This window comes from Tripterygium wilfordii, chromosome 2, assembly GCF_013401445.1.
Source record: "Tripterygium wilfordii isolate XIE 37 chromosome 2, ASM1340144v1, whole genome shotgun sequence".
NCBI classification, from domain to species: domain Eukaryota; kingdom Viridiplantae; phylum Streptophyta; class Magnoliopsida; order Celastrales; family Celastraceae; genus Tripterygium; species Tripterygium wilfordii.
Window position 1 is genome coordinate 1,566,315 of NC_052233.1, and position 11,440 is coordinate 1,577,754.

At 39.4% G+C, this 11,440-nt stretch overlaps 3 protein-coding genes across 3 annotated transcripts; all 3 read right to left on the reverse strand.

Moving 5' to 3' along the window:
* Positions 1-32: 32 nt before the first annotated feature.
* LOC120008693 (scopoletin glucosyltransferase-like) lies at positions 33-1,822 on the reverse strand. The gene has a single exon (XM_038859078.1). The coding sequence runs from the start codon at positions 1,747-1,749 to the stop codon at positions 253-255; it is 1,497 nt and encodes a 498-aa protein (XP_038715006.1). The 5' UTR covers positions 1,750-1,822; the 3' UTR covers positions 33-252.
* Positions 1,823-4,041: 2,219 nt separating this feature from the next.
* Positions 4,042-5,711, reverse strand: LOC120008780 (scopoletin glucosyltransferase-like). Its single transcript, XM_038859155.1, has one exon. The coding sequence runs from the start codon at positions 5,639-5,641 to the stop codon at positions 4,202-4,204; it is 1,440 nt and encodes a 479-aa protein (XP_038715083.1). The 5' UTR covers positions 5,642-5,711; the 3' UTR covers positions 4,042-4,201.
* A 3,321-nt stretch (positions 5,712-9,032) lies between these two features.
* LOC120014897 (scopoletin glucosyltransferase-like) lies at positions 9,033-10,670 on the reverse strand. Its single transcript, XM_038867012.1, has one exon. It carries the CDS (start codon positions 10,595-10,597, stop codon positions 9,152-9,154), a length of 1,446 nt encoding a protein of 481 aa, XP_038722940.1. The 5' UTR covers positions 10,598-10,670; the 3' UTR covers positions 9,033-9,151.
* Between the last annotated feature and the right edge of the window lie 770 nt (positions 10,671-11,440).

The following is an 11,440-nucleotide window of genomic DNA, read 5'->3' on the forward strand; positions in this document are numbered from 1 at the left end:
GCTTTGACGGTGTTCGTCAAGCACACAAAGCGTTCGACAAAAGTCCCCAACCGTTTACATCACGAGACAAGGTACTGAAAGCCTGAAATTCACTCAACAAAGATTATGTCAACTTGTTTGTCAATCTGAAAACAAGAACATAAGACTCGGATTCTCTCCCAAGTGGACTAATCATAATTAATATGAACATAAACAACTCACAACCTGCAAAACCATTGAACAATCATAACGTTTTGTTACTTTTCACAAGCTTCAATGGCGGCGCAACCTCAACTCATCAATCAAAAGGTTCAAATCATCCAAATCATTGTAAGATGAACCACCTTCTTCAACAGCCTTGTATGCCTTCTCACCAAGAGCCTTAGCTCTGCTTCTCATTTCCTCAGCCTCTTCACCCACCATTAATAGAGTAATTGCCTTCAGTACAGCATCATTGTTAACAAAGTCCCCATACACTCTCAACCATTTCTTAGCACCAACCGGAACTCCTATCTTAAGTAACTCTGTCACAAGCTTTTCGTTATAGAACTGCTCTGCTGACACCGGCCATGTCACCATAGGCACCCCAGCAGATATACCTTCAAGTGTAGAGTTCCATCCGCAATGTGTCACAAACCCTCCAACAGATTCATGATTAAGAATCAAAACTTGAGGTGCCCATCCTCGTATAATCAGTCCTTTTCCTTCAATCCTCTTCTCGAATCCTTCTGGAAGCCATGCCTCTGTTTCTTTTTCTTCTTCTTCCTCTCTGCCTCTTCTCACAACCCATATGAACTGCTGGCCCGAAGCTTCAAGTCCAATTGCAATCTCTTTCAATTGAGAAGCTTTGAAATTTGCTAGACTACCAAAACATATATAAATTACTGAATCGGGTTTCTTTGAATCGAGCCATTTCAAGCACTCGTGTTCATCAATGGAGGCTTCTTTTCCTCTCTGTGCTTGATCTTCAGAATTCCGATTGCGGAGCAAAACAGGGCCTACATGCCATGCCTTCCTTCCCAATTCATTCCTGTAGTAATCAGCATAAGCAGGCTCAAGCTCGTAGAAGCTGTTAACCACAACACCATAGCTCTCCAATTCTGATTCTTTCACTAATTTCATCTTGCTACTGAATTCGGTTTCGACATTTTCCCTCATAAATTCTGGCAACTGATTCTTTATGAATTTGAGTTCTCCAGGAAGACCAGGGAGAACAAATGGTTCAGTATCAGACAAGACATCCTTATATGGCTCATACAGTCTCAGACACTCTGTTGCACACAATGAAAGAAACCCAGTAGGATGAAAGACAAACCTTGGAATCCCAAATTTGGCTGCAGCATCAGTACTCCATGAAAAGAACATATCGGATACAATGCAATCAGGACGAGCCTCCTCTAGAAGCTGCTCCAGAGGTTCTTGAAGCATTGTTGTTGCCTTCAAAAATTTCTGGACCATGCCTAGGCCTTCCGATCCTTGTGTCGTTAACGATTGTGCGTTTTCGCAACCTTCAGGCAGTCCGACCTCGACGGCAGGAAATTTGATGGTTCGGATACCAATTTCAGTATTTGCTATGGCTTTGGAAATGTAAGGAACATTTAGAGGAGTAGTGACAATGCTTGCTGTTACACCTCGAGAAGCAAATAGCTTGGCCAAGTCCAGGGTTGGTATCATGTGGCCCATGGCCATGAATGGGAAGAAGAAGATGTGTAGACTGTCCATTTTTTGGTGGCAATGTGAAGTTTTTGAAGAAGGTTTAGGAGAAGACATGTGTTCTGTGCAAGGAATAGATGGACAGGAATGAATGTATTTATATGGTACAAGAGTTTGTAAAGGTTAATTCAATTTTGATCACCCCAAGATATTCAAGTTTTCATTTTGATCACGGAAAAGATCTAATGTTACAAGCTTTGAAATGTCAGTGTCAGTGTCAGGACAGAAACTCGGGACTTCTTATCTAGAAAGAAAAAAATTCCAGGTTTATTATAAACATGGTCCATGACGTCCTTGCACTCGTCACCAGTTCCTCTCTTTTGTATAAAAAACAGGATAGTCTAAGTCATGATATATATATATATATATATATATGGTATATGACAAAACTAAAGCTGATCCACATGACGTGATTGCATGAAATGAAACCTCACGTTCATTACTCATTATTGTCGTCCAAAGAAAACAAAGATAATAATACACTTATGACTCCATGATACGTATATTAGGAAGGTAAATATATGATAATTTTATGTACGAATTGAGTAAGAATCCAACCCACTCCTATATTTACAATAAAATCGGTTAGTAAGATTGAAAAATTGTCACGTTATCAAAATTGGACGAAATTCGATTGATTGAAGTGGAACAATAAGCTAAGCAGAACTAGGACCTTTGACCCCTAGTCCCACCATAGGCTTTTTAAATTCCCTTGTTTAGAGCCTTAGATGGACTGTTTTATGTTTCAAGCGCATTGTCGTAATTGTACATTTTGTGTTTTTCATCGTTTTAGGGTTGTAGCCAACTCTCATGGTCATTAACTTCAGATTTTGAAATATATTGAAACTCTAGAGAGTTTTCTCTCAAATTTGGTGTACTCCAGTATTCTTTGCTCAATCAAATGTTGGTTTGATTTTCTTTTTGTTTCCGCTACGTCACCCTCAGTCTAAAAAAACCTACAAAAAGTGAATTTTCTTTCCTAACTATTTAGGTTAAGATAATAGAGCAATCACAATGATGATTTTTTTATGAGGACAACAAAATGTATTGGGAAAAATGTTTTGTTGATGTGGCTGGACCAACAAAATATATTAGTACAATGATATAAATTTGTTGACTTTACTTTTTGTGTAATAGAGATAAGACTCGATATTGATTTTTGTGTAAAAATATGAGTGTATTAGTGACGGAACCCACATGGAGAGCAAACTTGTGGGCAAATCAATATCTCCTCTTCTCTCCATGCCATAATAAAAATACACTAAGAGTGTGTTTGGATTGAGGGACCTGGGGGGAAGAGAGGAGAGGGGAGGGGAGGGGGAGAGAAGGGAAGGGAGGGGAAGGGGGACTATTTTTCTCTTTCCCATGTTTGGATAGATAAAAAAAAGAATGAAAGAAGATTTGTTTAATTTACTAATTTATCATTATTTTTATGTAAAAATATTATGTTCAAGGGTAAAATAGATATTTAACTTACAAATGACTTAATTAGTAATCCCTTCCCTTCAAATGACTCCATTTTGGGGAGAAAGAATTTTAACAAAAATTTAATGAAATCTTCCTCCCAAATCCCCTCAAATCCCTCCCCTTAATTTTTAATAAACTATCCAAACAAGGGAATTGGAAGGAAACTCTATTTCCCTTCCTTTCCCTTCCCCCCAAATCTCTCAATCCAAACACACTCTAATAGATGAGATTACGCAATGTCTTGCGTCATACCAATTTATTCATGCTCCATTAAATGTTACTTTTTTAGCATCCATGCCCCTTAAATTTCTACATTCGTCATACTAGTCAATCATATTCGTACCAGGAAATAATAAATATCCCAAGATTGGAAGGGTGGCTATGGATATGGTGGGTCCTAATCCTAATTGGGCAACACGTAGGGGCTAATTCAATCTTGTTGGTTGACCGGGTTCTGGTTGTAGCAATCTTAATTTGAATTTAAAATATATTTTGACTTTCAAAGGGTTTTTTTTTAAAATTACACAATTAGGGATGTGATATTCGAACTCGAGATATCTATGAGATACCACATATATGAATGGTATGACCGCAACAGAATATGTTATATTATCTTCAATAGGTTTCTCTTACGCGATCTTGATTAGTTATGACAGATCAAGGCGAGATATGATGCGTTATCCCTCCTCCTTGGTTTTGTACTAGCTTTTTTGTTGCTGAATTTCAAAGTAGTTGTTCTTGGATACTGTTGGTTGTTGAATTGAATACATACAGGAGCTGTTATATAACTAATTTTCAGAGTTACTAGTTAATTTGACGGTGCGCGTCTAGCACACAAAGTGTTCGATAAAAGTCCCCAACCATTTACATCACGAGAAAAGCTACCGAAGATTATGTCAACTTGTTTGTCAATATAAAAACAAAGAACATAAGACTCGGACTCTCTCCTGAGTGGGCTAAATCACAAGTACTTTGAACATAAACAACTCACAACCAGAAAAACCATTCAACAACCATAACGTTTCGTTACTTTTCACAAGCTTCAATGGCGATGCAACCTCAACTCATCAATCAAAGCATTCAAATCATTGTAAGATGAACCACCTTCTTCAACAGCCTTGTGTGCCTTCTCACCAAGAGCCTTAGCTCTGCTTCTCATTTCCTCTGCTTCCTCACCCACCATTAATCGACTCACTGCCTTCTCTACAGCATCATTGTTAACAGAGTCCCCATACAGTCTCACCCATTTCTTAGCACCAACCGCAACTCCAATCTTCAGTACCTCTGTCACAAGCTTTTCGTTATAGAACTGCTCTGCTGACACCGGCCATGTTACCATAGGCACCCCAGCAGATATACCTTCAAGAGTCGAATTCCATCCGCAATGTGTCACAAACCCTCCAACAGATTCATGATTAAGAATCAACACTTGAGGTGCCCATCCTCGTATAATCAGTCCTTTTCCTTCAATCCTCTTTTCGAATCCTTCTGGAAGCCATGCCTCTGTTTCTTCTTCTTCTCTGCCTCTTCTTACAACCCATATGAATTGCTGCCCTGAAGCTTCAAGTCCAATTGCAATTTCTTTCAGTTGAGAGGCTTTGAAATTCGTCCCACTACCAAAACATAAATAAATTACTGAATCGGGTTTCTTTGAATCAAGCCATTTCAAGCACTCATGTTCATCAACGGCTTCTTTTTCTCTCTCTGCTTTATCTTCAGAATTCTGATTACAGAGCAAAACAGGACCTACATGCCAAGCCTTCCTTCTCAGTTCATTCCTGTAATAATCAGCATAAGCTGACTCAAGCTCGTAGAAGCTATTAACCACAACACCATAGCTCTTCAATTCTGATTCCTTCACTAAGTTCATCATTCTACTGAATTCGGTTTCGACATTGTATCTCATAAAATCTGGCAGCTGATTCTTTATCAATTTGAGTTCTCCAGGAAGACCAGGGAGAACAAACGGTTCAGTATCTGATGAAACAGTCTTGTACGGCTCGCACAATCTCAGACACTCTTGTGCACACAATGAAAGAAACCCAGTCCCATGAAACACAAGCCTTGGAATCCCAAATTTGGCAGCAGCATCAGTACTCCATGGAAAGAACATATCGGATACAATGCAATCAGGACGAGCCTCCTCTAGAAGTTGCTCCAGAGGCTCTTGAAGCATTGTTGTTGCCTTCATAAATTTCTGAGACATGCCTTTATGCTCCGATCCTGTCGTTAACGAGTCTGCATTTTCGCAACCTTCAGGCAATCCGGCCTCGACAGCAGGGAATTTGATGGTTCGGATGCCAATTTCAGTCTTTGCTATGCCTTTGGAAATGTAAGGAACATTGAGAGGAGTAGTAACAATGCTTGCTTTTACTCCTCGAGAAGCAAATAGCTTGGCCAAGTCCAGGGTTGGTATCATGTGACCATGAGCCATGAATGGGAAGAAGAAGATGTGTAGATGCTCTTTGGCTAGACTGCCCATTTTGGGTGGAAATATGTAAGTTTTTGAAGAAGGGTTTAGGAGAAAATGTGTTTTGTGCAAGGAATAGATGGACAGGAATGAATGTATTTATATGGTGTAAATGACGTCCTTGCACTCGTCACCAGTTCTTCTATTTCTTTGTTTTGTATAAAAAACAGAATAGTCGAAGTCATCACACATTTTGGCATATATATATATATATATATAGAGTTGAAATGCTAAACATAACAAATGTCCCAGATTGGGAGGGTGACTATGGATATGGTGGGTCCTAATAAGTACTTGGGCAACAAGTAAAGGTTGTTGCAAAGGTGGGTGCCGGACACATTTTAATCTGTAATTTTGAACGTTTGCTTGCGCTGGTGACAGTAGTGCAAAGAAACTTGAAGGGTAGCACTGTAGCGCATGTAGTAACATCATAATGAGAATCTTAGTTGGAAGATGGTGGATTTGGAGTTTAACTTTTAAAGAATGACAAACCTCTCATTATCAACTTGAGTTTTTAATAGAGGGTTAGGTCCAAACTTGTTATGCTAAACTTAAGCCCCTATCCTATGTGACGGATATTCTTCATTGGTGCTCTCAGGTGCAAGTGCCTACGGGCAGGCTCGTGGGCTGATACTATTATAGACGGGCCATTGTCGAGTTCCATCCCTTGTCAAGTTGGGTTAGCAGACAGTTGGCCATATCCATTGTGGGTGGGTTGGAAAAGAGAAAAATGCCATAAAAAATAAAAGAAAAAGAAAGGTCGTTCAAGTAACTGGGAAAACCTCGATTCACTGGATTGACAAGACAACGTGATCCTGACTCATAATTATGGGATAGTAAATGGGCCGATGATCGAAATGGTATAGTTCAGGCCATGCACGAGGACGTGCATACTCCCATGGGGGAGGATTGATGAGAATCTCACATCGAAAGATAAAGAATTTGGAGTTAACCTGGGTTTTCAATATAGAGTTAAGCTCAAATGTGTGATACTAGACTTGACCTCCCATCCCGTGTGTTGGGTATTTATCACATCATTACAACAACATCATCACTTGGATATGAGCTGCTTAATGGATGGGCCAGCCTTAAATATGTGATTGTTTTATTGAATTGAGGGCTTAGTGGGGGCCTTTTGAAAAATTCACTACAGCCCAAAGAAATTTACAGCATTGTAGCAAATTTCACTAGGGGCCCAGGCTCCAGTGAAATACAAGTCGGTCCGACTCAGTCAGGACTCAAGGAGGACAAGAGCTTTTGGCGAGTCATTTATAAGTAGAAAAATCAAATCTAAGTTCAAAGTAGTCAAGAAATTGGCATGTGAATATGTGATACGTATATTACCTTCTGTTGCCACTATCTTTTGTCAGCTGACGAGGAACTCTATTTTTGGTGTTTGATTTTGACCCATGTAAATTCGCGGATACTTAAATATGAAAAGATTCATCCCATTCAACTCGACCACACTCGGGTGGTTAAGTTAGGCCTTTTTGGCTAACAAGATGCATGATTTGTGATAGATTTGTTTTTACATTTAAAATTTACGACAGTAGCTACTCTTTTGGAATTCAAATGCACACATGTTTAGTTTAGATAGTAATATTAGCTACTCTTTGCACCTCAGTTTACTGTAGTACTTAGGGACAATCTGTCCGTTGTGTCTTTATGTCCAGATTGAGCGGGCGTATTAATGTACATGTGTACAAAGGAACTTTATGTAATCTTACAATGTACGTTCACTCGTATATATACAATATCAGGGCACTCAGTTGAGGCAGCCAAACATACATTATTACAAGTAACCACTCACCACAGAATTATGAGTCAAGCATCAGAAGCTAAACTTCAATTACAGCCCAATATGAAAAGTGTAAATTAAAATTACAGCTGAGTTTAGAATTACTTAGTTTTACTTGCTCATCCCTTATCGTCTCATATAATGGTTTAAACAACAATGCGAAACTCAATACATATTATTTCAAATTCAAGCTTACCCCAATATCATCTTCGGCTCTCTGTGTAATAGATTCATTCACCATATTATTATTACATATAGGTACATGCATGTGTGAATGAATACCCCCTGTGGGGGGATTCATTCTGAGGGTCTGACCGCGTCCGCACCCATTAAGGTATTGTGTGTTTTGGGCCTGGACCCACACATATTTTATTTCAAAAAATGATCTCTTCTCCCTCACTCGAACTCATGATCTCTTGGTGATGGAAGAGTGAATACCCAAGTTATCATCTATATATGCCTTTTAATGTGGGGGATTTTTCCAGTATCAGGTCCACACCATACCAAGGAATTAATGTCCGCTCTGGATTACCCATACAAGTGGGTTCGTCCCCCTGGAAACTCGCACAAATTTATTTCAAGATATTTTGTCTCTCTCACTATTAGAACCCATGACTCTTTGAAGTTGATAGAGTAATTACTCAAGTTACCAACTAAACTAGATGGTAAGTATTGGTCCATCCGGTTAGTTCAGCTATCACTGCTGGAAGCCCCTGCGGTTATTCGGCTGCGTACTCCCCGTCCGCCTATCTCACACTCTCAAAGCATCCTTTTTATTTCATATTTCATTTTAATACGTGGAGTAACTTTTGACATAGCAGTAAAAGTAAAACGTGTAGACGGTATCAACGAGAGTTGGTTTGGTGGTATTCAACTGTGTTAGACATATGTATACCCAATGTTCGATTTCAATCACAAAGATAATTCTATGTGGTATTTATAAAAAAAAAAAAAAAAAAAAAAAATAGCGTGTAGACGGCTATCCTCTTTGTCACAAGCATATGTATTTTACAAATTATTACAAACCCAATTTCTTAACTTATACAAATAAGGTCTCCCTGGTCTCATGTGAGAGAAGAAATTTAGTATTAACTTATCTTTGAAGGGAGTATGAGTGCTTTGACAGCAATAACTATATGAATGAAAGCTGTTATGCATTCATGCTCCAATGCCTCAATCAATGCTGCCCTTTCATCATATATGCGACGATTCCCCTCTATCTTTTGATACTATGACTCTGATTCTGCCGCATACCGCATAATCTGTAGTTCACGCTCACAAAGCAAAGAAAGAGGTGGAATAGAGAAAGGAAAGGGACAAGGGCGGTCTTGCTTGACGGGAAGAGTAAGGAACCACTCTTTGAGAATCTAGCTAGGGCTATTTGAAGAGCTTCAAGACAGGATTCAGTCGAAAGGCCGGTCGTAAATGAGGAAGGGTGATGTCTCTGACTGTGCTCACAAGGCACACAAAGTGTTCGACAAAAGTCGCCAACCGTCTACATCACGAGACAAGCTACTGAAAGCCCGAAACTAAACTAGAGAACCGAATTGGGTTCAGGTTGTAATGCTTTGATCATCGATTGAAGCCTTTTGGACTCTCTCCAAAGTGGACCAAACATAAGTACTATGAATATAAAGTTATAAACAACTCACAACCAGCAAAACCATTCCTATGTCTCCAATAACAAATTACAATAAAAGATGAACATAAACAACTCACAAGCTTCAATGGCGACGCAACCTCAACTCATCAATCAAAGCATTCAAATCATTGTAAGATGAACCACCTTGTTCGACAGCCTCGTGTGCCTTCTCACCAAGAGCCTTAGATCTGCTTCTCATTTCCTCTGCTTCTTCACCCACCATTAATCGACTCACTGCCTTCTCTACAGCATCATTGTTAACAAAGTCCCCATACAGTCTCACCCATTTCTTAGCACCAACAGCAACTCCTATCTTCAGTACCTCTGTCACAAGCTTTTCGTTATAGAACTGCTCCGCTGACACCGGCCATGTCACCATAGGCACCCCAGCAGATATACCTTCAAGAGTCGAGTTCCATCCGCAATGTGTCACAAACCCTCCAACAGATTCATGATTGAGAATCGACACTTGAGGTGCCCACCCTCTTATAATCAGTCCTTTTCCTTCAATCCTCTTCTCGAATCCTTCTGGAAGCCATGCCTCTGTTTCTTCTTCTTCTTCTCTGCCTTTTCTTACAACCCATATGAATTGCTGCCCTGAAGCTTCAAGTCCAATTGCAATCTCTTTCAGTTGAGAAGCTTTGAAATTTGCCATACTACCAAAACATATATAAATTACTGAATCGGGTTTCTTTGAATAAAGCCATTTCAAGCAATGGTGTTCATCAATGGCGGCTTCTTTTCCTCTATGTGCTTCATGCTCAGAATTCCGATTACAGAGCAAAACAGGGCCTACATGCCATGCCTTCCTTCCCAATTCATTCCTGTAGTAATCAGCATAAGCTGACTCAAGCTCATAAAAGCTGTTAACCACAACACCATAGCTCTTTAATTCTGATTCCTTCACTAAGTTCATCATTCTACTGAATTCGGTTTCGACATTGTCTCTCATAAAATCTGGCAGCTGATTCTTTATCAATTTGAGTTCTCCAGGAAAAGCAGGGAGAACAAACGGTTCAGTATCTGATGAAACATTCTTGTACGGCTCGTACAATCTCAGACACTCAGTTGCACATAATGAAAGAAACCCAGTCCCATGAAACACAAGCCTTGGAATCCCAAATTTGGCAGCAGCATCAGTACTCCATGGAAAGAACATATCGGATACAATGCAATCAGGACGAGCCTCCTCTAGAAGTTGCTCCAGAGGCTCTTGAAGCATTGTTGTTGCCTTCATAAATTTCTGGGCCATGCCTTGATGCTCCGATCCTGTCCTTAACGAGTCTGCATTTTCGCAACCTTCAGGCAATCCGGCCTCGACAGCAGGGAATTTGATGGTTCGGATGCCAATTTCAGTATTTGCTATGGCTTTGGAAATGTAAGGAACATTGAGAGGAGTAGTGACAATGCTTGCTTTTACTCCTCGAGAAGCAAATAGCTTGGCCAAGTCCAGGGTTGGTATCATGTGACCATGAGCCATGAATGGGAAGAAGAAGATGTGTAGATGCTCTTTGGCTAAACTGTCCATTTTTGGTGGGGATGTGAAGTTTTTGAAGAAGGTTTGGGAGAAAATGTGTTGTGTGCAAGGAATAGATGGACAGGAATGAATGTATTTATATGGTATAGGAGTGTGTAACTTTAATGTCGGGACAGAAACTCGGGTTTTTCTTATCTATAGAGAAAAAAGTTCCAGCTTTATGATAAACATCGTCCATGACGTCCTTGCACTCGTCATCGGTTCTTCTCCTTTGTATAAAAAAATAGGATAGTCTAGGTCATGATATATATACATACATTGTACATATATATGGAGAATGATCCACCCGACGGGTCGGTTCGGCTTTGATAACACTGTTTTGAAATATTATTAAGGTGTCTTTTTTTTGTGTTTGTTGTCCATATTTCAAAATCCATTATATAAAGAATCCAAAAAAAAATTATGGGTGCGTTGTCTCCCGAACGCCCGCGTCATTTTTGTGCTCCCAATTATCACAATTCTTGGGTTCACCATTGATTTTATCTATGAATTGAGTACAACCCACTGATATAGGACTAGTCTAATATATTTACAATAAAACCGGTTAATAGGATTGAAAATTGTCATGTTGTCAGAATTGGAAGAAATTCGACTGGTTGAAACAGAACAACATGTTGAGCAAAACTAAGGCCCACCATAGTTTTGTTAAATTCCATCGTTTACGGCTTTAAATAAATCGTTTTATATTTCATGGGCATTTTAACAATTTTATGTTTTGTGTTTTTAATCTTTTAGAGTTGTACTCTGCCCTAATACTCATTAACTTATGATTTTATGAAATATGTTGAAACCCTATAGAGTTTTCTCTCAAATACGGTGGATTGCAATCTTCTT

Bases quoted from the DNA above. Each gene is read 5' to 3' on its own strand.
- LOC120008693 (XM_038859078.1), bottom strand. From the start codon at position 1,749: ATGTCTTCTCCTAAACCTTCTTCAAAAACTTCACATTGCCACCAAAAA.
- LOC120014897 (XM_038867012.1), bottom strand. From the start codon at position 10,597: ATGGACAGTTTAGCCAAAGAGCATCTACACATCTTCTTCTTCCCATTC.
- LOC120008780 (XM_038859155.1), bottom strand. From the start codon at position 5,641: ATGGGCAGTCTAGCCAAAGAGCATCTACACATCTTCTTCTTCCCATTC.